Source organism: Saccopteryx bilineata, chromosome 4 (genome assembly GCF_036850765.1).
Source record: "Saccopteryx bilineata isolate mSacBil1 chromosome 4, mSacBil1_pri_phased_curated, whole genome shotgun sequence".
Taxonomy (NCBI): domain Eukaryota; kingdom Metazoa; phylum Chordata; class Mammalia; order Chiroptera; family Emballonuridae; genus Saccopteryx; species Saccopteryx bilineata.
Window position 1 is genome coordinate 221643880 of NC_089493.1, and position 27451 is coordinate 221671330.

At 34.6% G+C, this 27451-nt stretch overlaps 1 protein-coding gene across 4 annotated transcripts in view; it reads right to left on the reverse strand.

The window, feature by feature from the left end:
• ARB2A (ARB2 cotranscriptional regulator A) overlaps positions 1 to 27451 on the reverse strand; it is a 497335-nt gene that overhangs the window by 214629 nt on the left and 255255 nt on the right. For all 4 annotated transcript variants that reach the window (XM_066273820.1, XM_066273818.1, XM_066273817.1 and 1 more), the window contains one exon: positions 11035 to 11154. In XM_066273820.1, coding sequence (XP_066129917.1) covers positions 11035 to 11154 — 120 coding nt within the window. The remainder of the gene's footprint in view (positions 1 to 11034; positions 11155 to 27451) is intronic.

The following is a 27451-nucleotide window of genomic DNA, read 5'->3' on the forward strand; positions in this document are numbered from 1 at the left end:
GTGGCTTTACTGTGATCTAAATTCATTCAAAGGAAAAGTATAGAAACTCTATAATAAACAACATGAGGTTAAAAAGAATTGACATAAATGTAGGGGTTAAAAGTCCCAATTCTAAAATTAATATCACAGTGGCTTAGTAGAGTATCATTTTGTTTTTTGGGGGCTCAAGGAAAGTTTTAGACCAACAGTGTGATAACCTCAGAGCCATGAGAGCAGGAAAAATGATAGCTCTTTCCATCTCATCTCCTTTATTGCTACTGAAACGTGATGACCAGTGTATCAAGGATAAACCCTGGGTATCTAAATGACCTTGGAATGCAGTATTCTACTCTATCTCTTTATGACCTAAGCCACATGAATTGGACTTCTGCCTTGATTCATTACTTCATAGTCCTTGTGATTATTTTGCTTACTGTCTTTTTCAGGAAAGGATTCCATTTCTAAATCCTCAGCCAATGGTTGAAGCCTCAAACCTTGCTTTATTTATCCTTTCCCAAGTGCTGAACCCTGTTATTATTTCTTCCTTCTTTCCCTATAAGACATTAAGGTGGGCAAGGTCAGGGAGAAAAGGTACTCTTAGAACCAATGACTACGTCATATTTTCTCAGTTATTACCCAATGCCTTAATTTTCTGTCCCCTGCAACCAGATTATACCTCCCGATTCAAACCTGAGTTGACTGTGCTCTATGGATACATACTTAGTGCTGATTCTCCTCTACTCCCCCCCAAAGCCAATCTTCAGCAAATTAGCTGTTCCTAAACCACTAAACCTCTAGAACTCTAGTGGTTTAGGAGTTCAAGATTTGTGCTACTTAGACATTAACTAGGTATTTGAAATTAGAATACTCTTTAATCATTTCACTCAATTATAAAGTTGGCACCAAAATATTAAATAGCAATTTTTTGTACTATAATGCTCTTTAATAAATTTTGTTATGAGAAAAATTCAAATAAGGTATGGAAAACTAAGAAGAAATCTGAAAACACTAATTAATGAAATAGGCAAACTAAATTCTAGAGGATATGAGATTTAACTTATTCAGTGTAATAACAGAAACCATAACCAAGTTCAGGACTAGAACTCTAGTAATTAAACCTTTGCCCAGATATCGCTTCCATTCTTGCTTCTCAAGCTTTACCTTAACATGGAGCTAGTATGCTATGAGTTTGAGTCTACCTGCCTCTCTTGTGTTAATCTGTGTAAATTACTTAATAAAGATTGAGGTCTAACTTCTAAGAAGTTGAAAAGTTTTTATTTCAAAATGTTTTGTTCTCTAAGAGCTCTTTTCACTTGTGTCAAATCAGAGGTGTCACTGTGGTTGGGAATCTTATTTGGGGAAGTGCTTACATTAACTGATCATCATAAGGTGGTCAGAACAGGAGAAAAAAACCCTATTATTAACTGAAATGTGTTTTCCTACAGTCCCTCTTTTACAAAAAGCCTTACAATAGTCAATCATGCTCTCATATCTGCAATAAAATACAAAATCTCTCATTAAGATCTTTCATGAAACCAATGGAAAAAGAAATATTTCTCACAGAGAGATTTATATCTAACAAATTAATATGTCAATTTCCCTGGGTACTCCTTAAGATGTTATTATGCTAATTTTACCAGTGATTTCCTGGCAGTCTTTGTTGCATCAAGAGATAGACTGTCCAATCTCTCAGCTACACAGATGCAGGACAGTAAAATCTGAATGGAGCCCGTCTATGTGGATATTAAAAATGCCTCCTGCAAAGGTAATTCCAATGGTGTAATATGGATCCTTTACTCTACTAAAAGATTCTCATAAACGATTAGTGAATTTTTTTTTTTTCCATTTCAGCCTACTAAACAACCTAATCTTTTTCTTTTTTTTTTTTTTTGTATTTTTCTGAAGCTGGAAACGGGGAGAGACAGTCAGACAGACTCCCGCATGCGCCCGACCGGGATCCACCCAGCACGCCCACCAGGGGCTACGCTCTGCCCACCAGGGGGCGATGCTCTGCCCCTCCGGGGCGTCGCTCTGCCGCAACCAGAGCCACTCTAGCGCCTGGGGCAGAGGCCGAGGAGCCATCCCCAGCGCCCCGGCCATCTTTGCTCCAATGGAGCCTTGGCTGCGGGAGGGGAAGAGAGAGACAGAGAGGAAGGAGGGGGGGTGGAGAAGCAAATGGGCTTCTCCTATGTGCCCTGGCCGGGAATCAAACCCGGGTCCCCGCACGCCAGGCTGACGCTCTACCACTGAACCAACCAGCCAGGGCCTAAACAACCTAATCTTGATGTGACTGAGAAATATAAACATTAAGGAGCATATTTAGGTCCATAGTGGAAATGATCTATCAGGTATGAAAATAATCAAAAGTAACAGCATACACAATGGTGAAACAATGAGTGTTTTCCCGTTAAGGTCAGGAACAAATGGATGCCCACTCTAGCTATTTTCTATTCATCACTGAACTGGACAAGACAATTAAGACATTACTCCCCCCCAAAAGGCAGCCATATTGGGAAGGAAAAAGTAAAACTATCTTTTGTCACAAATTATATAATCTTGAACACAGAAATTCCTAAGGAATGCATGAAAAAACTAATAAAACTATTAAATTAGTTCAGCAAGGTTGTAGAATACAAAACCAATACCCCAAAATCAATTTCTATATTTCTAAATCAAATCTTACTTCTATACACTAGCAATGAATGATCTGAAAATAAAATTTAAAAAACTGCCAGAGGGACAGGAGAGGTTGAAGAGGGTACAGGGGAGATAAATGTTGATGGATGGAGACTCGACTTGGGATAGCGAAGACACAAGAGAGTATATTGATGATGTGCATCTGAAACCTGTATAATTTTAACCTGTGTCACCCCAATAAACTTATTAAAAATGAAAAAAAGAACAATTTTATTTAGAATAGAATCAAAATTAATAAAATATGTAGGGATAAATATAACAAAGTAGGTGTAAGACTTGTACACTGAAAACAATAAAACATTTTAAAACACACAAATAAATAGAAAGATAGCCCATGTTCATGGATTGGCTTAATATTATATCAATACTCCATAAATTGAGCTACAGATTTAATTCCAATTAAAATCCCAGCTTCTTTTTTTTGTAGAAACTGATAACTTGACCCTAAAATTCATATAAAAATGTATTTAGAATAGCCAAAAAGCTTCAAAAAGAACCAAGTTGGAGGAGTCACAATTTCCAATGTCAAAACTTACTGCAAAGCTACTGCAATCAAGCTGGTGTGGTAGGTTTACAAGGACAAACATGTATATCAATGAAACAAAATTTACAGTCGGGGGTACTAATACAAATGGAAGAGGAAAGAATAACTTTTTCACAAATGGCACTCAGACAAATTAATATTTACATTTAAAAGAATTAACTTGAATCCCTACTTCATAAAATGTACAGAAATTAACTCGAGTGATAAAAGCAAAACTATATAAATTGGACTTCATCAAAATAAGAAAAATTCTGTACTTCAAAGAACATCATCAAGAAAGTGAGAGGATAATTCATAGAATAGGAGAAAATATTTGCAAGTAGTATATCTGATAAGGAACTTGTATCCTGAATAAATAAAAAAGTCTCACAACTGAACAGTAAAATAACAACACAATTTAAAAATGGACAAAAATTTTAATGTGCAGTTTCTTTGGGGGTGAGGAAAATGTTCTAAAGTTAGTGGTGATAGATGTACAATTCTGTAAATATACTAAAAACTATAGAATTGTATACTTTAAAAGATAAATTTTATGGTATGTGATTATATCTTAATATAGCTCAATAATTCTCCATTATATGATATCTCAATAAACATGTATACTATATCTCAAAGTTTTTAAAAGTTAAAAAAGTAGAAACAAGCAAAAGTAAGCTAATTATTAAATAAAAAAGTAATGTTAAATTCATGATTGGTGATAAAGTGAAGAAGATTCCTGGACTTATTCCTCACACTGGCACGTAACATTACGAGGCTGCAAATTTATAACTTAGTTTAATAACTTTCCTCTTTAACTGAGAAGGCAAAAAGTAGCAATATTTTCAGTCAGCCTACTATTGGGAACACCAGCAGAGAGGAGCCTCCATGAGACTAAGACAGAACAAAAAGGGTAATACTGTCTAATGTAAAATAATAATATGAAGAATTTCCAAATCCACCAATATTTAAATAAAGGTTAGGAAGAATGAGTAAGTTTCATTAGTAAAAGAATTACTACTAATGCTTACTCTGTATATCAGTCAATTAACTATATAGATATTTAAGACTGTTCATGTTGCTATAGTATATATTGTTCTCATCTTGAAGTGGGGGAAATAACAATATTAGACTCTCCTCAAGTTGTTTCCAGATGATTTGGGTAAGATAATAGAGATAAAAGATAACTTTTAAGAAAAGTAAATTAATATGTACTAAAGATTTAAATTATAAAACTTATAAATGCTACAGAAAAAAGGAGAATTAATTGGGTTCATTTTATGAAAACTCTAGTAAGGAGAGAAATTCTTTCACTTTGGAGGAAGCAGTGTCATTAGCAAAAATGAGACTGAGCATAACCAGTGGGCATTCAAGACTCACATTCGGCTGACATTGATTTAATTCCTAGTAACCAAGAATTTTCTAATTTAATCCTTAAACTTTGCTATGGGTAATTACAGAGGAGGATACACACAAAGGACTTGACCCAACTTATCATAATTTGTAGGTGTTAGAAGTAGGATTCAAACCAGGTCAGTCATCTTCTTCCAGATTTCTTGTTCTTACACTACACTGGGCTTAAGGTCAGGGAGAGGTGCAGCGCGATGAAACAAAGGCAGTAAGAAAATTAGGCTAGAACTGAAAGTTTTTACTGGGAAAAATATAGTTGGAATGAGATAATCAGATTATTCAGGGGGTCTTAAAGTCATAGAAAGAAAAGATTTCAGAGAAGAAGACCCTGACAAAAGTGTCAGCTGGTTACATGTGGGACAAAAGGAGCTAAGGTAACATAAACATTAACACAGCGAGTTATTCTTTTAAACAGTGGGGCCTCCTAGTACATATTAAAAATTATCTGAATGAAAGTTAAAGAAAAATCAAACCTCAATACTTAGGTAATTCCTGTGGAGCTTACCAAATCATATATGTAATATGTAACTTTTAAAAAATATTCTGGTTTGATATCTCATTTATTCTATTAACTATAATTACTAAATATCCAGTATGTGCAAACATTTTCCCCAAATATCTATATATCTTCATAATCACTGTTCATTACTCTTTATCTGTTGTGCTTGGATTCCCTTCACATCCACTGTGATATGCTCCTGTAGCCATGTTTGGGGAAGGAGATAGTATACCCTCTTCTTTCTCATGCAGCTTTACCCACTCCATTGTCACTAACCAATGAGAACCAGTCTCCTTAACATCTCCAATGTGTGCTTCTCCCTTACTACTACCACTGCTTCTATGTTGGTAAAACCCTTCATTGGTTAGACTCTTGCAACTAACTCCTATAATTAGTGTTGTCAACAATCAATCAAAAGATGGTGGTATCTAGCCTTGGCCAGATAGCTCAGTTGGTTAGAACATCGTCCTGAAGTACAGAGGTTGTCAGTTTGACCTCCGGTCAGGGCACATACAGGAGCAGCTCCATGTCCCTGTCTCTCTTTCTCTTCCTCTCTCTCTTCCACTGTCTCTAAAATCAATACAATAAATATTTTTTAAAAATTTCTCAATATAAAAAAGAAAAAGATGATTATCTACAAGATGGGCAAGCAGGAATAAAAATGAATAGCGGAGGCAAAAATAATATAACCTCTGATTCCTCTATTTAAAGACCATACAGATAGCTTGAAAAAGTAAGCAGATTTCATATGAAACTAGAAAATTAAGATAACATCCCATACAAGCTGTAATCATCCCATGCGTAAACATGCTATTTGTAGCATGTAGAGAACCAACTGAGAAATTCAAGTTATATTAAAAATAGCTTTTTAGTGAATTACATTTATTTTCTATTTCCTTTTAATTTTTATTTAGAAATTTAACTTTAACAGGGTGACACTGATCAATAAGAGTACATAGGTTTCAGGTAAACATTTCTATAGCCTTTGAACTGTTGATTATGTTGTAAAATTACCTAAACTTTAGAGTAGGTTTTTAAGAAGCATTTTGGCCTGAATTACTTTGATATTATTATGGCTCAATTTTTCTTGGGTTTATTTCCTCAATTCTTAATTCCCAAGAGCCCAACCTTTAGCTCAGGGGTCTCCAAACTACGGCCCGCGGGCCACATGCGGCCCCCTGAGGCCATTTATCCGGCCTGCCGCACTTCCAGAAGGGGCACCTCTTTCATTGGTGGTCAGTGAGAGTAGCACATTGACCATCTCATTAGCCAAAAGCAGGTCCATTGTTCCCATTGAAATACTGGTCAGTTTGTTGATTTAAATTTACTTGTTCTTTATTTTAAATATTGTATTTGTTCCTGTTTTTTTTTTGTTGTTGTTGTTTTTTTACTTTAAAATAAGATATGTGCAGTATGCATAGGGATTTGTTCATAGTTTTTTTTATAGTCCGGCCCTCCAACGGTCTGCGGGACAGTGAACTGGCCCCCTGTGTAAAAAGTTTGGGGACCCCTGCTTTAGCTACTCCCACTGATCACATTAAGTAGGCATCCTATCAATATCTAATTTATTTTGTTTATGTAGACAAGATGTAATTAATGCTTCTTTAAGGTCATAGTTACCTAGTGTCAACAAAGGTAAAAACTAATTTTTAAGCCCCATTCCATTTTCTCTTCAGTGTTAATCCAAATCTTACTCTAGGCAATTTTAAAAGATCAACTCAGATAAGATTGAGGGTGAGAGTCCTCACAGTTATGTCCAAAAACTAGTCCTCTATCAGCTGCTGAAGGTCAGCGAAGCCTGCCTGGAGGCTAGAGCCCAGCGTGGAACAATGCCAGGAAAGCAGAGTTCCCCTCATTCTTTAATTCACATGCAAGGGATGTGCCAATCAAGCATGTAGAGAGAAAAAAATCAAAAGCAGGCAGAGATACAGTTTCAAAAGTAACAGTTTTCAGACATTTCTAACTATGTTTTTAATGATGGTCATGTACATATAAAAGGAAATAAAATTAGAAAAAATACTAAATTTATATCAGCTGAGATGATTCAATAAACTAGTAAAATATATTTACTACAACTGTTTAATGTGTTTTATAAAAAATACCAGCACTCATTTTGACCAAGGAAAGGCATGTGAATGCAAACTGATTGAGCACTGCAAACGGGAAAGGTAAGGTGAACTGAGATTAGAAACTGGTTATGAACTAGAAAAGCTAACTCATTACCAATTAAAAGACATTTTAAAGCGGCTTGATTTTGTCAAACAATCACCTGGGAAGACAAGAGCAAAGCACTCTGAAATGACCAACAACAGAAGCAATAAAATTACTTCATCAAAGTGGCTGGTGAAAGAGAAGACAAAAAAGCTCAAAACTGCATTGTTTTTTAATGACAGCTAATTTCCAACAAATAAGTTCAAACCTTGACAATCAATATAAGGCAAAAGTAAGCTGCATTATTTGTTGATGTCTGTCTGAATGAATTTGGTAAATGCATTCTGATTATGATTACTAATTCTATCATTGTATAAAACAATTTCTATCACAGAAATGTAAGATTTTGTAAACGATGGCTTTATAACAGTAATTTTATATGCTGGTATTATTTTCTTATATTGGTGCTATTTTTAATACACTGAAAGATAACAAAGGGCAGATATGTTACTTTTAAAAAATGATTATCAATTCATAAAATAAGTAGTTCCTTCCATTTGCCTCTAATGATTGAATGTTGGAATTGCTACCAGAGCTATCTTATCAACATCTATTTTTATTAGGATCACAGAAAGCTTAGAGAATTGGAAACTTGAGAGCTGTTACTGTATGATGAGAATAAAAACAATGAGAGGCATGGTTTTAGTATCACTTGTCTTATTGTTACAGTAAACTGCACACTGTCTTTATGAGGCTAGGCTGATCAAGACCCAAGATTTACTATCATAAAATGAACATTGGTTTTGCAAATAAATCTCTTAACTATGATGCGTTCTTCAGGAGAAATTTAATACTTTAAGGTAGAATAAAATTATAAATTATGTTCTCAACTTTCAAAAACAACAATTAGCAAGTTGTAAAAGCTCTAAATTTAAAAGTAATTTATTTTCAGATTTCTACTAGCAGCACATTTAATTTTAAATGATACTTGAAAACAATTTAAATTTAGTAAACTGCAAGATACATTTTAGAATAGGTCCTGACCAGTACCTATTTTCCAATCAATAAGCACTACTAGTAATATTACTGAAGCTGTATTATCTACACAGTTTATATTTAAAATAAATTTTACTAAAATTTATGACTTGAAAAAAAAAAGAATGTAAACTTGTATGAAAATGGTAGGAAAACAATCTTCATACCTTCAAACACGACGTTACAAATGAGGACTGTTCCCTAAGATGTGCATGTGTGTAGGTAGAGTGGTTTACATCAGGAGTACAACTTTATGACTCTTTTAAAAAGGTTTAACTTTATTGAAATCCAAAGGATTTAATATCTGATGTATATAATGTATTATTGAGACAAAAAACTAAACCATAATGTAAGATATTTACTTTCTTATAAAGTTAATATTAAAATTTTAAATCCATGTAAAACAATTTCCTATGTTACAGTTATGTTGAAATATCCAGAGAGATTGAATATCTGTCAACATTTTAAACATCAAGAATATTGGAGAGAATAGGTAAGAATATTACTCAGATTTAGACAAAAGCAAAAGGTTGGAAAATATTTCAATTCTTTTTTCTTTATCAATGCTATCTTTAAAAAATCCTTTTGAAATTAAATAGAAACATAATGGCCTTATATATATTAATCAAACATTGTCAAAAATTTCTATAAAAGTTACTGGAATACAATTATTTTTTTGAGGAATCCATAATACCAGGTTCAGAACCATATTTTCTTCAGTTGCCACCAACAGTAACCCCCATTACTTCACAAACACTAGCAAAGACATGAAGTTGAGATAATTGCCATTAATATCTTAAATCCTGAACAAGGTATATTACATGAAATAGACTCCTCAGGCCCGATGTTGCCTGACAGACACGTGATGTGCCAGTGGTTATATTCTATTCCTCCTCCCATGCATGCACCTCCTGCGGAGACAGCAGACTACAGAAGCTGACCCTTCCTGAGACCATCTTGTCTCTCTGACAAAGCTCCTTTTTAACTTCTTACTTACTGGTTACTTCCTGTGATGGAGAAAAACTTTGGCTCAGCTTGTGATAATTTCACAGGCCCTGAGGACCCTGACCCCAATAGCCTCAAGGTCAGAAGTCAAGTCTTGTTCTGAAACATCTCTGTGCTTTATATTAAAGGGGAACAAAAGTGGAGAAACATCCACCAGTGTGTGACAAGAAGGACAGGCAATACAGGACCGACACACTGGTCATCTGTTACATGGCATCTTAAGTTCATTTTAAAAACTGTCCAAAATTCACTTAAATTCCAATTTTTTGATGTACAAAAGAACTTTATAAACTGTCTTAAAGTAAAAAAAAAAACAAACGAGAATTTATGTTTTACAGAAATCTTAAATTTGATTAGTCTTGTAGGTTTTCAGACATATTTTACATTATTACTGTAGATATCAATGAAATTTCATGTTTTAAGTAATTTGGTGGGATGCAAAGAAAAATGCGCGCATTATATGTTTGTGTGTAGCTGTAGGGCTAAAAGAATAATTTAAAAGACGACATTCACATTTTAAAAAGTACTTCATACCAGTTTCTTAGCTATCTTAAAATATCCATTATATATTAAAATAAATTCAACAGAATTAAAGGTATTAGAAATCATTTCTAAAAAGTGAAATCAATTTAAGAAATAAACGATTTAACTTATTTCTATATCTTAAGGGAGTCCGAGTATATATAAATTTAGGTCAGCAAAATTATTTTCAGGTGTCACCACCAGTTTAACAGCTAAATTACGTGGGTAAGTAATGAAGTGTAGGAAAGTTGAAAAGGCCATGGAAATTTATTTAATTCCCACGAAAAGAGAAATACATAGCAAAGTTTAGAAACAAAACTTAGACAACCAATGCTGTGCCTGTGTAATGTCCACTTGAAGCTACTGGATTTACAAAAATTATCAAATGTATCACCCTGGCCAGGTACTGGTTGACTGTTGTCCTGATACACCAAGGTTGTAGGTTCAATCCCTGGTCAGGGCACGTAAAAAAATCAACCAATGAATGCATAAATAAGTGAAACAAAATTCAAATGCGTGTTAATAAAATTAATCATTTTATTGCAGCACTGGTACTTCCTGTGACATAAGGGGTTACTGGCATGAAGGCACAAGTTCTTTATCAGTGCATTTTCAGTACTGATTACATTATCTCATTAATCATTCAGATAATACAGATAAAATTCAGAAATCTTGATCATTTTTCTATCATGTATATATAATCTTAACTCTAAGGATCAGATTATTTTGAAATGCAAAGATTTTTATAGTCAAGCAATAAATTCCACACAGATGAAGATTAATAAAAACTTTCTGATAGTTTTAATTATGCAGATTCTGATTAAGTGCTACCTTGGAGACAAAAAGTCATGTAAAGATTATCAAAATATTCCGAAATATTCAAAGGGTACCTTGAAATTTCTGACACCTTACAGATAATATATGTTCAATGATATACACATAAAACAGAAAATAAATATCATTAAATGTATAGAAACTGGGGCTAGAAATTTTAAAAAGTAATAAATAAGGAACAGGCAAAGAGCTTTCTAGTTAGCATTTAAAAGCTCTACCAAAATAAACAGGTATATATTTTTTAAAATCATAAAATTATTCACTCAAAATACATTATTTTCATTCATTGTAAAGTGACTTAAAGTGATAATTCCAACAAAAAGGGAGAAAGTAAACCTATAAGGAGCTTGGGAATTAAAAATAGAGCTAAATGTGCACTTACCAGTTCAACAAAAGCAAGTCCTCCATAGCTGTGAGCAACAAAAAAAACATTCTCAGCTGCAGACTTGGCTATGAAGTGGTCCCACACATAGAGGGCATGTTCTTCAGGAGAAGCGTTTTCCTATGAAGAAAGCAAATAGCAGAAATTACATACTGTATGGAATTATTATCATAGTAATAAAAAATTAAATTATGTGCTTGCTTATGTGGCATAAGAAATAAGATGATTATAGCTTATTCAAAATAATAATACAAATGAATTATATTAAAAATTCAAATTAGAGAATAAATTAGTATTATATAACATTATTAAAATATTGCTAAACTTAACTGCTACTATAATCTTCTGAAATAAAATATTTAAAATAAGCACATCTTGGAGGGGAAATTGAATTTTGGATCTGAGAAATTAAAATTATCTAAGGAAGGACATTAGTTCATATCAGAAAATTATAGAGGTCTTATGATAAAACTGTAACACTAAAAAATTCAGATACAATTCTATATGTACATCTAAAACTATATATATGTACATCTAAATTATTCAAATTACAAAGATTTTAAGTATCTCTGTAGGCTGAAAATAAGCAGATTAGCAACAAATACTAAATATTTTAAAATATTAAGAGATATACTTAAAAATAAGATTTTCCATACAAATTTTATTTCTAGTACTGGGAAAAACCTAAATATATAAAACCAATTCATTTTACATTTCTCCTAAATTGCTAAACCTTAATAAATGAATGCATGTTGCTTTAACCACAGAAGTTCTATAATAACTTCATTTATTGTATTTATTTCTATAGCTAACACATCTTTTGGTAAAACCTAGATAATATGAAAAAGAAAAAACTAAAAGAGCTAAATAATATTAATCAGAAAACTAAAATAGATCATGAAAATGCTTTGTACAAATATTTCTTGGAAGCTTTAACACCAAAAGATTAATTCTCCAAGAATGTCATGATATTAGACAATGAACACAATATATTTATATTTTTCATCTCAGAAGTTTAGCAGTAATTGTACTGGGAGAACAGGTCTAAACTGGAACAATGCAGACAAAACCCAGATACCTGGTCTCCCTAGTTTTATCTCACAATCAAAGAAATGCATAGGGAACATAGTCAACTATATTGCAATAACTATGTATGTTGCCAGGTATGTACTAGAAATATCAGGAGGGAGGGGGTGTAGTTTTAAAGAATATGATTGTCTAACTACTATGCTGTACATGTGAAACCAATACAAAATAATAAACTATAATTTAAAATAAAATAAAAAATGCAAAACAAACCCATTTCCAATACCAAAAGCAAAACAAACAAATGTAAAAACAAAACAGGAAGAGAAATAACAGTTTTTACATGCCGACAGATGGCAGAACTAACAATCTTAAAAACCAGTGATGGTTCTAAATATTCTTCTATGCATGGACAGAATATAAACGTATAGGAGATTAGATTATTCCCGCCCTCATTAGGCTCTGTGCTGGAAGTGGAGGTGTAAGGATAGTAAGAAGTAAGCATTATCTTGATCTTTAATGTGTATGCAATTTAAGAAGGGTGTTACATAAAGATAGAAGGGGTGGTGGTAGTATTACTTTCTTTACTTCTGATAGCTTGTCTTGATATCAAGTCCAGAGGGCCCATTATAAATTTATATGATCTGACCTCAGTGAAGTTCTCCCTGCTTTCTTCTCATAGTCACCAATTTTTCCTTGAGAGCCTACTGGTCCCATCCTTTTCATTCCCACTGCAGTTTGGGTCCTCTTACAATAGATTCCTAACTAGTCTCATTTCTTCCAGTCTTTCCCTTTTAGCCTATCTTTCCATCCAGCCTTCCTTCTTATTATTTTCTGGGACCATAATATATATACTTCAGGAAAATCTGGCTTATCCATTAACAGTATACAAGCCTTACACAAAACTCTATGATGGAATTCAGTCTGGGATCTCATAGGTAATGCAGCTCAGATAAGACAAAACCTAAAGGCAAAAAGTACTTTCAAGGTAGCATGTTCAGTAATCCACAGTGATAAAGATTATACATACTGCTCAGGGTGATAGCACAGCTATGGAAAGGAAGGAATGGAATGAGTTATTACAACGGAAATTTTAGCCAAACTTCTGTGACTCATAGGATACAAGAGAAACTGCCAGCTAGGCCCAAATGACCCATCAATGACTAAAGGAGAGCTAAGAACCAACAGTTCTTTCTACTGTTTACATATAAAGACTACCATTTTCAAAGGTTAGTATGATAGCTAAGACTTTACCTCCAGACTCTGGGGAGGCAATATCTGTGTAATAGTGGCCTGCAAGCAGCAGGAAAAAGAAACCTCAAGTGCCCTTGTGACCCAAGTACTTAAATATTTCAGCCTAACTCTAAGATCATTAAATTATTCTTAAGTTTTAGGTTTTAAAACAGGTGTTCTAAAAATTGAGACCCAACTGATAAAGAAAGTTTACAATATCCATTTAAAGGGGCACCTGCAAGCACAACTAAATAATGACCCGACTACTTAGGCCATATTTGGCAGCCACTGACCCTAAAAAATACAGGGTAGAAACGATGGTTTGCCATCAGGGCAGCATTAGGCATTGGTTTGAAGTAGGAGCCTCACAGGGGTTCCTTCCTACAGCAGACCACATAGCCTTCCAGGAGTTGTATCTTTTGCCAGGGGGTGTTAACTCAGGAATGAGGGCAAGAGATGACGAGTCAGTTATCCTGAACTAAAAGTCTTATCCCCCACAGCAGCCAATACCTCTTGCTATAACTCCATAGGCATGACTTCCAGGGCTCCTGCCTGTAAGGGATATACCCAATTACAAGTTATTACCCTCAGGGAAGATCAAAGCTATGGTATTTACAGTCTATCACATCTTTCTAATCCAGATGCAGTTTACCAATCAGAAGTAATTTTCTACCATAGGCAATGTTGCCTAGCAACGACCCACTTAGAATGGATGCTGTGGTATGCTTCCCAGAACCCCTTTTAGTTGAATGGCAATCATTTGCTGAGCTGTGTGAGTACTGGCCGCTAATACCTTCACTGAGGCACTGTCTAGGAATTATTCTCAGCCAAAGAAAGCTATCTTGTCTAAATTAACAATCCCACTTCTGAGGCACTTTATTTCCAATGACTGAGATGATGTGAATCTACAAAGGCCCTATCTCTTGCCTCAAGCCAGGACATGTCTGAAGATCATTTCAGATGCAGAGATCACCATAGATTTAGATGAAGCCTTTGTTTTGACTGTATGGTAGTTCAGCTCTGCCTTTTAATTTCTTTTTATTTTTTTACTTCCCTACAGGTGTGACCCAAGGGAACTCCCTAACAAACTTCACATATGCAACTTCAAAATCTGTTACCTGGGAAACCGGACTTAAGACACTATCTTATCAGGCTTTCAGGAACTTACAGCTAGAAAGATAACTGAAGGTCAGATTCTCATGCATATGGGAAAAGGATTTCGTTAACCTTTGACAAACATCTTATAAGAAAAATATGGAAAGTATTTATATCTATTTACATGTATTATTATCCTGACTATGTTTAAAACTACTGCAAAATATTGTTGGCTAAAGTTTACCTGTCAGCTCTATTAGTCATGATAGGTTAAATTAAATATTGTACTATTTCATTAATTCTTTTCTATCCTGTTATTTATTTATTTTTTTTTTCATTTTTCTGAAGCTGGAAACAGGGAGAGACAGTCAGACAGACTCCCGCATGCGCCCGACCGGGATCCACCCGGCACGCCCACCAGGGGCGATGCTCTGCCCACCAAGGGGCGATGCTCTGCCCATCCTGGGCGTCGCCATGTTGTGACCAGAGCCACTCTAGCGCCTGGGGCAGAGGCCACAGAGCCATCCCCAGCGCCCGGGCCATCTTTGCTCCAATGGAGCCTTGGCTGCGGGAGGGGAAGAGAGAGACAGAGAGGGAAAGTGCGGCGGAGGGGTGGAGAAGCAAATGGGCGCTTCTCCTGTGTGCCCTGGCCGGGAATCGAACCCGGGTCCTCCGCACGCTAGGCCGACACTCTACATCTGAGCCAACCGGCCAGGGCCTCTATCCTGTTATTTTTTTAATGTCATGTCACTTCTTCTTCCTTCTAGAATGAAACATTTTGAAACCAAATTTGAAGGTACAATAGATACTCTTTCATAATCAAACTATAAATACAAGGTATACTACAGGCACTTAATAAGTGACTAACAATAATAGCACTATTTGCAATGACACCGTTGATGAAACAAAAAGTACCGTAAGTTTTAAAAACTAAGACAAAGAAGAATTTAAACTCTATTTAGGAATCTAGCTTCTGATAATCTGGAATGTTGCAAATGATTAACAGTCAAAAATGTTCATCACTGTTTCACTTATAAAAGCAAAAATCTGGGTAAAGCTTTAATGTCCAGCAATGCAGAAACAAATATTTAAGTAAATTAATTATCTGCCTAACAAAATATTATGTAGATATTCAATGAGTTCATAAGGTTAGGCATGCAATTCATCCCATTTTACATGTGGTATAATTCATTATTGGAAAAAGTTTGAAAAAAGACTAGAAGAAATAAAAAATATTAAAAAGAGCTGACTGCAGATTGGGAATATTTTCTATTTTAGTTTCTTTACACTTTTCTGAACCTCCCAAAATTTCTACAAAGTGCATGCTTTTTATAATACAACAAATAAATGAAAAGTCAAATTGCACTGAATGATTACCATTGGCTTCTCGGGGAGAAACAGCATCTGAGCAGTGTCTTTCCACATTCACAGAACAAATTCTAGTATTTGGTCTGGACCCACCGTACATTTATAAGAAGCAAATCAAGAGGGTTGTTTCCAATAGGTTTAATTCAGAATGAGAATCCATAGCTGAAAGTTTGATAATAACTGAAGAAACAGAACCCCTCCACCCCAAATTAGAAGAGCACATAGAACGCAAGAGTCTGAGATTACTACTCTGCTCACAAAAATTAGGGGATATTTCAAAACAAATATGAAGCGATAAAAAGAAGCATTTGATATTTTTTATTAAACAAGAACATCAGAAAAACAAACAGCAAGTCAAAGAAAGTTTTTCAATTATGCAAATGAGATGCAAAGCCAACTTTTGGTGCATTGGTGAAAATGCACTGTACAAAAGGCTGAACGTACGGGAGTATCTGCATGTTCCCTGATCCCCTAATTTTTGTGAGCAGTGTATTTCTGAGAAACACAAGAGCAGTACCACTATTATAGCACAGTAACTGACAGGAATAATGGTTATCCTGACTCATCAAACAAAAGTTAATGATGTTATGTGAATTCCATTTTTTGAAGGACTAGTGATAAACAATTAAATCATTTTATTCAAAATATTATTTTTTAGAAAGGTGATAAAGGACACAAACTTCAGCTATAAAAAACTTGGCTTCTGTTATGTGACTACTTCCCAAGGCTTTCACAAAATGATGGCTTTTTACTATTCAGTGTTTAAGAGAGCCAGGTCCCTGTCACTTTAAGATGTAACACATTCTGCCAAATATTTTCTGTCTCCTACAACAGTTAAACACAACAATGGTAGCACAGGTTTTTAATACATATTCCTGACATATTACATTACTAAAATCACAGTTTTATAAATGAGGTGACACTGTTCCAACGTAAATTTGTGTCATTCCAACCCGCAGCCCACATTGTGTCCACAATCATTATATATTTATAAACCATAATCCGGCAGGTATATATGACCAGCTGTGTATTTTGAGACTAAACAGATTTCAATAGAAAGGACTTTCTAATATGACTCAATTACAGAAATGCAAACATACTAAATCTATTCTACAGGTTTCTCCATGAATTTCACATTAGCGTGCATCTTGTATTGAGTAACTTCAAGCTGGATGATTTTAGAATATGCAAATGCACAAAGTGCATGAAAAGAAATTAAGTAAATCCATTAATTAAAGTTTGCTGGTGGCAGAATGCATAGACTATTTACACTGTGGAATTCAGCTGCATTCAGAGTACAGGTTGAATTTCCTGATGTACTCTTGCCATCATGAATCGCTAAATGCCAAACAGAAGTGATGCAGTAACCAAAGCCTTATCAACTCTGCCAGATTCAACTACCTAGGCATTGCAAGGTCTGCATTTATGATGGACTACCTGAGCTGATAACACATGGAATTATCTAAACAACATTTGCATATTTGTGTAATTATTTTCTAAGGTTAATTAGCTCCTGTAAAGCATTTTACCCTCTGAGACTGCTTACAGTGACAGGTTCACATATTTTCTGAACCACTGCCAAATCGGACAGATTTTTCTTCAGCTTACCTGTTGCAACAAAGTTATAAAATAAGTGTGCTCCTATAATACATACTTTAAGCTTATAACTGATTTTAGGAAAAGCAAAATAAAAATTTAACAAATTTAAAGGTTTTTACAATGCCTAATTTTAAAAATTGCACTTCAAGATTATTTTATTTTACTTCAAATAGCTCTTTCTGTGATTACACTAGAAGAATTTCTCCTAAGGTCTTTATGAAACATAAAACCCACCATTTTTTACTGTAACACTTACCTATGTCACTAGTTTCGATCATTAAATATGTCACACACACACACACACACACACACCCCTCACCCCACACCAGCTGCCCTTAATACTACCACTGGAGATATCAACTGGAAAAAGAACACTAATAAAATCTTTACCTTTTCACGAAATAATTTACAAATAAAAAGTTTTTTTAAAAAGCTATGGCTTTTCATTAGGTAAAATATAGCTCAATAAATCCAAATGGGAAGAACATATCCAAGTAGGATGGATTTATAAAGATGCAAATATAAGTTACCATCTTGCACCCTACCATCCCACAGGTATAAGAAGAAAGAAAATTTATATTTTTAGGAATTGGACAGTAGGGCATGCTTCCAGAAGAAATGAAATACAAATACCATATGGCCTTAATCCAGAAAGACACACAGAAGGACTTTATGCTTTAGCTTTAAACTTTTAGATTATTCTGTTATTTAAAACTCCTTTGTACATGAGCAACATATACATTAGAATAGAACTAAATATTTATAAAAACACTTATAGTTAAAATATATTTTATAATATCCCATGGGATGCAATTTTTTTTAACCCAGTTGGATTAAAATTTTCATTTTGGTATATTTTAAATGTGTTATCTTTTTAAAAGTACATGCATGTGTGTGTAATAATGATTAAAGGACAAGGAATATATATAAGTGCATAAAACTGATGGTATAGTACACATACAATGAGAACATTTTCAAAAATAACCATTATTTGATTTTTAAATATTAAATTGAACCATATGAAATTACCAATATTAGATATTTTTTAATCTTAAAAATGACAATTTCATAAGATTCAACTTAACCATAATGAAAATAGATTTAAAAATCTATAAACTGGAGATACCTTGAAACTATAAATATTTTCCTACCTTATAGGTGTCAAAATATTATTGACAGACATCCATCTTGATGATATATTCAAGGCTACATTATTTGTCAATATGGCTGTATTAGTACATTATAAATGGGAGAGGATCCGTATTCAGAACTATATCAAACATGTTTGAATTTCAGATATTTTAAGTTTAACATATCCAAAAGTAAACTCTGCATTTGTTTCCAACTCCCCATTACCTGTGCTTCCTTCAGAATTTGTCATCTTATAAGTGTACCTCCACCCAATCAGCCGAAAGCCTGGAAGTCTTTCTTGACATCTTCCTCTATCTCTTATATTTATCCAGCTTATTCTCTCAACTATTTCTGGATTCCATAAACATCTCTTAATTTCTACTCTTACTGTCCCAGCCTAAGCTATCACCCTAACTTGTCTAGGACACTAGCCACTTAAACTAGCTACATGCTTTCTCTTATTTAATCTTTAAAATGACTTTATGACATGATGTGCTAAATGTCCCAATTTACAGAGATTAATTATTTTATCAAAGTCATATAACTCACCAGACTGTAAGCAAGTCTGTCTGGTTTTAACATCTAAAATTCTATGCTATATTACCTTTTCTTTTAAATCACATGTTAACACAATAAGTGGCTGTAATACAGAGATAATATAAAACCTTGTCTTTTTATCTGTTTGGATATAAAATTTAAACAACTAACTAGTGAGAAGTCAGTAAGAAAATGGATAAGCAAATAATTATGGCCCATTATTTTCAGAAATGGTGCCAAATGTTTTGTTATTGGACAATAGCCATAAAATGGGTGTAACCTGGAATGGAGACAGAGCTGGTAGGATTCTTAGATTTGAAAACTATGCTCTTGAGCATTGCCAACTGAATAAACACTGATGATCCCATTAACTTTAATGAAACTTAGTCTTTCCCTAGCGTGCGGAGGACCCGGGTTCGATTCCCGGCCAGGGCACACAGGAGAAGCGCCCATTTGCTTCTCCACCCCTCCACCGCGCTTTCCTCCCTGTCTCTCTCTTCCCCTCCCGCAGCCAGGGCTCCATTGGAGCAAAGATGGCCCGGGCGCTGGGGATGGCTCTGTGGCCTCTGCCTCAGGCGCTAGAGTGGCTCTGGTCGCAACATGGCGACGCCCAGGATGGGCAGAGCGTCGCCCCTGGTGGGCGTGCCGGGTGGATCCCGGTTGGGCGCATGCGGGAGTCTGTCTGACTGTCTCTCCCTGTTTCCAGCTTCAGAAAAATGAAAAAAATAAAATAAAATAAAAATAAACTTAGTCTTTCTTCTCTTAGTGCAATCCGCAGTGCAGTCATAATAATGTTTGTATTGTACATACTGAGACAGGCACAGATCTAAATAATTTACAGATATTAATTTTTATTCCAACAATAACACTATGAAGTAGGTACTTCTATTATCCCCATAATCAGATAAACGGGGAAAGAATGATTTAAAAACTTACTCAAGAAACTGCTAGTATATGGTAGAGCCAAAATTCAAACTGAGGTAGTCTGATTCCACATCTGTAATCCTAATTACTTTATACTGTCTTGTTAAAACACATTTAATATTCTTCCTTCTATATAAGCATAACCAAAGTTTGCTGCTCTTTGGTGAAACGGCTAAGGGACTTGAAGATAAAAAGACAAGTGTTGCTTATACTGTAGGCCAGGTTCACATGAAAAAAGACCTTTGTGAAATGGAGCAGTTTGTTTTCTAAAAGTTACACATGTCATTCTCGTCACTTAGGAATTTATAAAGTAATGATTGTAGTATTACTGTATCTCAAACCATCACCCCCACAAGACTGAAGCACTCATTTTCCCATCTCCTGGGAGTGTAAATGGCTGACAGTTCTTGTAGCCAAGGAGCCCCCAAATCCCTCTTCTCCTATTATTGATTTAAGAGAATCATCACACCCATGTTTATACTTTCTTTTTGGAGAGTAACAGCTTCCAATCACTGCTTCGTGCTGGGGAGAAAAGCGGCTGATCTCTGTGTCCCAGCCCTCGGGAGAACTCTGGAAGACTGTTTGCTCCCAGTGAGGGCCAATCTCGATTCCCGTACTTCTCTTACATGCTAATCGCTACATTAGAGTCTGCTTCTCAGGAAATCTGACCTGACAGCTGGTTCCAAAATGTGGTCTGAAAAAGCTGGCTCTAACGTAGAAATTTTGGAGCTGGATTACCTATCTACCTGCTGGATGGCAATAAGACCTCAATGCCAGCAGTAGATGTAGCACCAATAAACCCTTACACGAAATACTGTACTACTGAAAATGTTAAACACTTTCATCAGTGATTAAAATGAAACTGTACTGGTAGAAAGAAAAATATCAGCACATACAGCTATTGGTACCGAAAAGGCTAAGTATGCTTTATAGTATCTGTACCTATATCTATATCTATACATAGAAAAAACTTATATGTTGACACTGGGTCATCAAGAATAGGTTTAATTATTTTCAGTATGCTGTATGAAAGTAAGGCATTACATAACATATGTTATGGAAATTTTGGGGGAGGAGGAAGGGAGGTAATCTTCAGGGAAGCAGATCTTTCCTGGGGGCTTTGAGGAGGCTTTAGTATAGACAGGACAATTGTTGGACATCAGTAAATCAAATGTAAATGCTTATGATTTGATATCCCTGCTTTATAAGACACATGTTAACCAGATGAAAAGATTTACAACTAACAGACACAGCATATTCTTTTCCTCTTACACACACACACACACACACACACACACACGAATTCCATTCGTATCCAGACAGTACCACTAGATGAGCTTTAGGACTGAGTAGTTAGCTACCTTCTTGGATGCTCATGTTTGTCATCTGTATATGGAAGTTAACTTGGGAGACCTCTAAAATGATACCTTTTCCTGATAAAAATAGAGCAAAAACTCTGGGAACCAAAAGAATCTGAGTCGCTAACCTACAGGAAGTTTGAACTGATGCAAAATAAGAAGCCCAGCAACAAGTACACTAGGTGTTTGATTTCTGTCATGATATACCACAAAGATATAGCTCAGTTATATAGACTTGGAGTGATTATTTACTTTTTCATAAACCAACTTCTGAAAATATCTTGAAATATACTAAGAAAAACTATAATATTAGTTCAAACATATTATAATAGTATCCCTATGAATTGTTCTAAGACCTAATTCATTCCAACAAATTTGCATATCCTAAACTTGTAAAATATCTAAATTTAAGTAATATTTTAGCCTTCAAAAATGAAAATAGCACTTCTAGAATTCATTTATTAGAAGTCTATTCTATTTTATGATTTTAAATCTAGCTATTAAATTTTTGCTTTCAATTTGTATTTTTAAACTGTTGCTATTATATTGAATTATAAATACTTTTACTTCAATAAGACAGATTCCCCCAGGAATAGCACTGTTGGACTGAGAAGTTTATATATTTTTATTTTATTTTATTTTTATTCATTTTAGAAAGAGGAGGGGGGGAGGAGCAGAAAGCATCAACTCCCATATATGCCTTGACTAGGCAAGCCTGGGGCTTCGAACTGGCGACCTCAGTGGTCCAAGTGGATGCTTTTACCCACTGTGCCACTGCAGGTAAGTAGAAGTTTATGTATTTTTAAATTTCATGTTACTAGATTGTTCTTTCCTATCATGTTATGTAAGAAACCTTTTCTTTACATCCAGCCAACAATAGTATTATAGCCACTCCAAATTTTTATTAAATTTTGTCAATTAATAGTTATAAATATAAGTACTTTGATATGCATTTCCTTATTAATGAATATTTTAAACAATTATTTACTAAAGTAAAAACAAGGCTTAGCACAATATACTTCTTCATGAAGTTTTGTCTATTTGTGTAGAAGTAAATTTATTGAAATACTTCAACTTAACTCCTCCCCCACAGGTCCTGGCTACTTTGCTCAGTGGCAGAGCATCAGCCTGGCGTGTGGATGTCCCGGGTTCGATTCCCAGTCAGGGCACATAGAAGTGCTTATCTGCTTCTCCACCCTTCCACCTCTCACCTCTCTCTCTCTCTCTCTCTCTCTCTCTCTCTCCTGCGTCCCCCCTGCAGCCATGGCTCCAAAGCAGCAAGTTGGCTTCAGGTGCTGAGAATGGCTCCATGGCCTCCGCCTCAGGCACTAAAAAAAAATGGCTTAGGTTCAACAGAACAAGAGTCCCAGATAGTCAGAGCATAGCCTCCTAATGGGCTTACTGGGTGGGTTCTAGTCAGGGCGCATGCAAGAATCTGTCTCTGCCTCCCTCCTCTCACTAAAATAAAAAATAAGTAAAAAAATAAAAATTAAAAATACCCCCCCCAAAAAACCTTTTAACTTGTCCCAATTACTGCAAAAGAATTAATTTTAAAATCTAAGAATGTTTCTATCCCACCCTGGCTGGATAGTTCAGTTGGTTAGAGCATCGCCCCAAAGCACAGAGGCTCTTGATTCGATCCCTGGTGAGGGCACATACAGGAGCAGATCAATGTTCCTTTCTCTCTCTCCCTTCTTCTCTCAGTGAAATAAACATTAAAATTTTTTTATTTTTTTAAAAAAGAGGAATGTTTCTATCATAAAAAAACTACTTTGCATACTGCAGACCTAGATTTCTTAGCATCTAAATAATTAAACTAAAAATTTAACATATTTTGATAAAATAAATTGGTAAATTTTTTCAGCAGGTATAATTTTAAAACAAGGGCAAATATTTTGTTTATTGCATCACAAACCCAAACACAGAGAACAACTTAACCATGCTAGTGTTAATATTTTCTATGCTAACAAACCCAAAAATATAAGAAAACTAATCACTTTTATATCTATTGAAAACAATGAATAAATTAAAATATAAAATTCTCAATATAAAAATAAGGGCAGGGACTCTATTTTATTATTAATTATTACAGTAATAATAGTGCTAACATTTATCGAGTGGTTACAACTTACCAGCTTCTGATAAAGCACTTGATATGTTTTAACTCATGCATTCCTCATAATCACACTGTGAAATAGGTACTATTACGGTTCGCACAGTATGAATTAGGCACAGAGAGGTTCAGTACTTTGTTCAAGTTTGAACAGCTAATTAGTGTAATCAGGATTAGCACACAGAAGTTTAATTGTAAATCCCTTTTAACTCGAGTTACCTTAACTCTCCCTCCAATCGTCTAACCTTCATAATGCCTTGCAAAAGCCCTCAATTTTTACTTGCATTTAAATGCTTTATTAAAAAATATTATTTAAAAATATCTGAAGATTTTTCTGATAGATATATGAATTTACCAGAACTTCCAACTGCCCTTTGTTGTCCCACCTGGCTGCCTGACTTACTTGCTGGACAATCGCCCCTGAGGCAGAAGACTTCCAGAAGCTGGTCAACCACCTCAAGAAGGAGCGTTCCAGGAAGCCGAAACTGTAAAACCGTAAAAGGGAACATACCAGAACTTCTGACTCAGTATCCCCTCAGGCTCTCCCAAACCCTATAAAATTCACCTCTTAGTCTGTACCGGTGCTCTTCTCCCTGAGAAGTGCCCGGCAGGGTTCTTTTCTTTCTTTCAATAAAAGCCTGTTATTCTGGTCTTTTCGGACTCCCATGGATTCCAACATTTTCCAAAATAATTGTAGGACAATCATATAACTTCTATTAGCAATGTGATAAAATCACTAAAACTAAAATTAAATATCCAAACTGAAGAAAAAAAATCAATTAGTATTTCCAATAAAGAAATTCTAGAATTTTAGCTTATTTCCCCTTTTGAGACTTAAGTACTATTTCCTTGTTCTCCTTGGCATCACTAATCAAATCACATACACTTTTTTTCTACAGAATATGTAATTATTTGAGACTAAATCCACAAATGATGATCCTGAAAATTGGAAGTACATCATGTAATAAAGTATGACTAAAGATCAGATTATTAATACACAAAAAATTTAAACTGAAAAGAGGAATGATAATGTAAAATGGTAGTCAGTTCAGGAAACCAGGCAGTCTCAATTTCAGAAGCACAGAACAGAAGGCTTCAAAGAATTCTCATCTACTATAAACATTATCAGGACTAGACTGTCACATGATGACCTTGCTGGCGTCCAACTCCTTTAACAGTATTTGGAAGTGCATTGTTTCAGATCAATAACTAATTAACAAAGTACAAAAGAAGTTGCACCGTTTCCTTAGCTCCTTGTTAGAAATGGCTTTTGGCAGCACATGGGCAGAAAGGTCGCTTTTATGACATCTCCAGGAGCCTTTCAACACCCTGCCTCTGTCAGATTAAATTACTCTTAGCAATTGTCAAAAGTTAAAACAAAAGCACATTGTTATAGCAGGCTGCCATAATGACATGGCGAGTAGTTGTTTTGATATGAATTTCTTCTACTGACCTTCTATCATATCTTAATTTTTTGTGGTTGACCTAACTAGAAGATTGGGAGCACATCTTAACTCAGAAAGCAGAAGCCAAATCTTTGGGGTCTTGGGACAAGATGCCAACAAATAATTGAAAAAATATTCCAGATACTTTCAAAAGCAGAGGCTATACAATAAGTGTGTGTAACGTGAAAATTAAATTCAAAACAAGATTTTAACAAAAAGAGAATGTGAGAAAAATATTTTTATGTTCATAAACATGAGATTATGAAATTATCACCACACTGTGTCAATGGAAACTCAGAAATAGAATACTATAAGGAAATATTAAATAATTTTAAAAGGTAAATTTTAGTAAGAATATACATTTTATTAATACATGATATATGTATATGTCTTTAACTTGATAAACTCGCTCTGTTTAAAGTGCCATAACTTTATAAAATAATTTACTAATAATTCATAATCAAATAATATTCTTTAAAAATCTGTATTAGGCTAGGACATTTAAAAACTCTCCTGGTTGAGAATTTTAATAGTTAGGTAAATCCAGTATAGGTGAGACCAGATTTTGAGCAGTGACTGACATATGCAAATTTCTGTCCCAAAGGTAAAATATTTTTATATTTGATTTTTTTCCTTGCTATAAATCTGCTACATTCTTTAGCAACTTTAAAATTTAAGAGAACTTCACAGAAGATGAAAAAATACTGGGTGAAAACAAGGCTAGCATAAAAGGACAAAGAAAATAAAAAGGCATGACATTTTCAGGAAATCCTAAACCCATAAAAACAGTGATAACAGCAGCTAACCTTTTTCAAGTGCTTACTCTGAATTAGATATTGTACTAAATGCTTAATATGTTCTAATTCATTTAATCTTCATGTTACCCTGACTGTAGCTACTATTTTCTCTTTTACAGATACGGCAAGAGATACTTAGAGAGTTTTTAAGTCAATTGCCCAACATAATCCAGCTAGTGGGGTTTCTTTGACTTCAGATCGCATAACCTTAAACTAACGCTACAGTACTTTTTATATTGCGTACACACACACACACACACACACACACATAACTTTATAAAATCAAGTTACTAACACTCGTGTATGTGATGCACATACCAATGTGTGTGTGTGTGTGTGTGTGTGTAAACCTATTAACAAGCAACTCTTTCTAGCCATAATAAAATAAACCTCAGGCCTGAAACTGGCCTTTAGTTCTTCCATTTCAACTGTGAGGGAAGAGCCAGAGCTTACCTGATTTGTGTCCGGAGAGCAGAAGGACTTAAAGGAGCTTCCAGCACAGCTGGGAGGGGGATAAACACAGTTTATCCAGCAAGACTTAGATAAACAGGGCGTTTGTGAGGTGGGGAGCAAGCAACCCGCTCATAGCTGCTGGTATCTTTCCTGTGATCCTGTGCTTTAGCAGCAGAGAGCCTGCAGCCACTTAAGGTCCAGGGACGCTTGCTCCTCTTGTTAGATCATGTCATCGAGTCTTCTCAGTGAATTGACTATAAACAGTTACGTTTTTATATTCTTAATCTATATTAAAGAAACTTATATGATTTGCTTACATTCTTCTTCTTCTAAAGCTTATTATCAACCTTGAGACAACTATGATATAAAAATTAAAATTTTGGCTCTTTTTGGAATGACTATGATTATTTGCAAATGTACTATATATAACAAAATGAGCAAGATTAATACTATTTATACTTCTCATTTAGAGTCAATAGAAACATTTTTTTTCAGAACTGTACCCTAAACTTAACAGGTTAATATTTTCCCTCAAGATAAGTACTGTGAAAGCAACTGCACCGTGCTAAGAAAGGTTCCCATTTAAATAATTTTAATCCCAATGTTTACAATACATTTTTTAAATTAAATCAATGCATTTTATATTGATTGCATTTATGATTAAATATGAGGTTTTCTAAGTCCTGGAGGATTTTCCTTCCTCCAAGAGTATATTCTGTAGCACTGAAACACAAAGTAGAATTCACTCATTTTGTCAGATGATCAGTTAAGTATTTTTATATTTCAGACAGTGCTGTAGATAGAATACTACTGACTGATAAAAAAGGACGTGGTATTCTTTTTCCTTGATCGAAACCCAGGGAAAATCTTAGTAAAGTAGCTCATTCTGAGGATAGTTGAAGAGATTATTTAAATTAGAATTATTTCAATATTTCATGGAATCATAAACGTTTAGATATTATGGCTTTCCACGTATCTGCATACCTCTCCATTTTGCAGAGGAAAAAACTGAGTCCCAGAGATTTGCAATTCCTCACTGGTCACTGAAGTACTTTCATTTTTAACAAAGGTACGAACACTAACATATCTTACATTACATTTTTAACATAAATCTTAAAGTGACTTCAACTACCATACTTCTTGATTCTCACAAATCAACGGAGTAGACATCCCAGGAGACCTCTTATATTCCTTCCTTTTCTTTAACCCTCATCTAATCAATTAGCATATCCTACCCACTGGTCATCCTAATACTATTTTTAAATTGATACCCAAACTCCTTCTAAAATCCATCATCTATTTCAATTGTCTAGGATGTAAAATAAAACACACATGCAC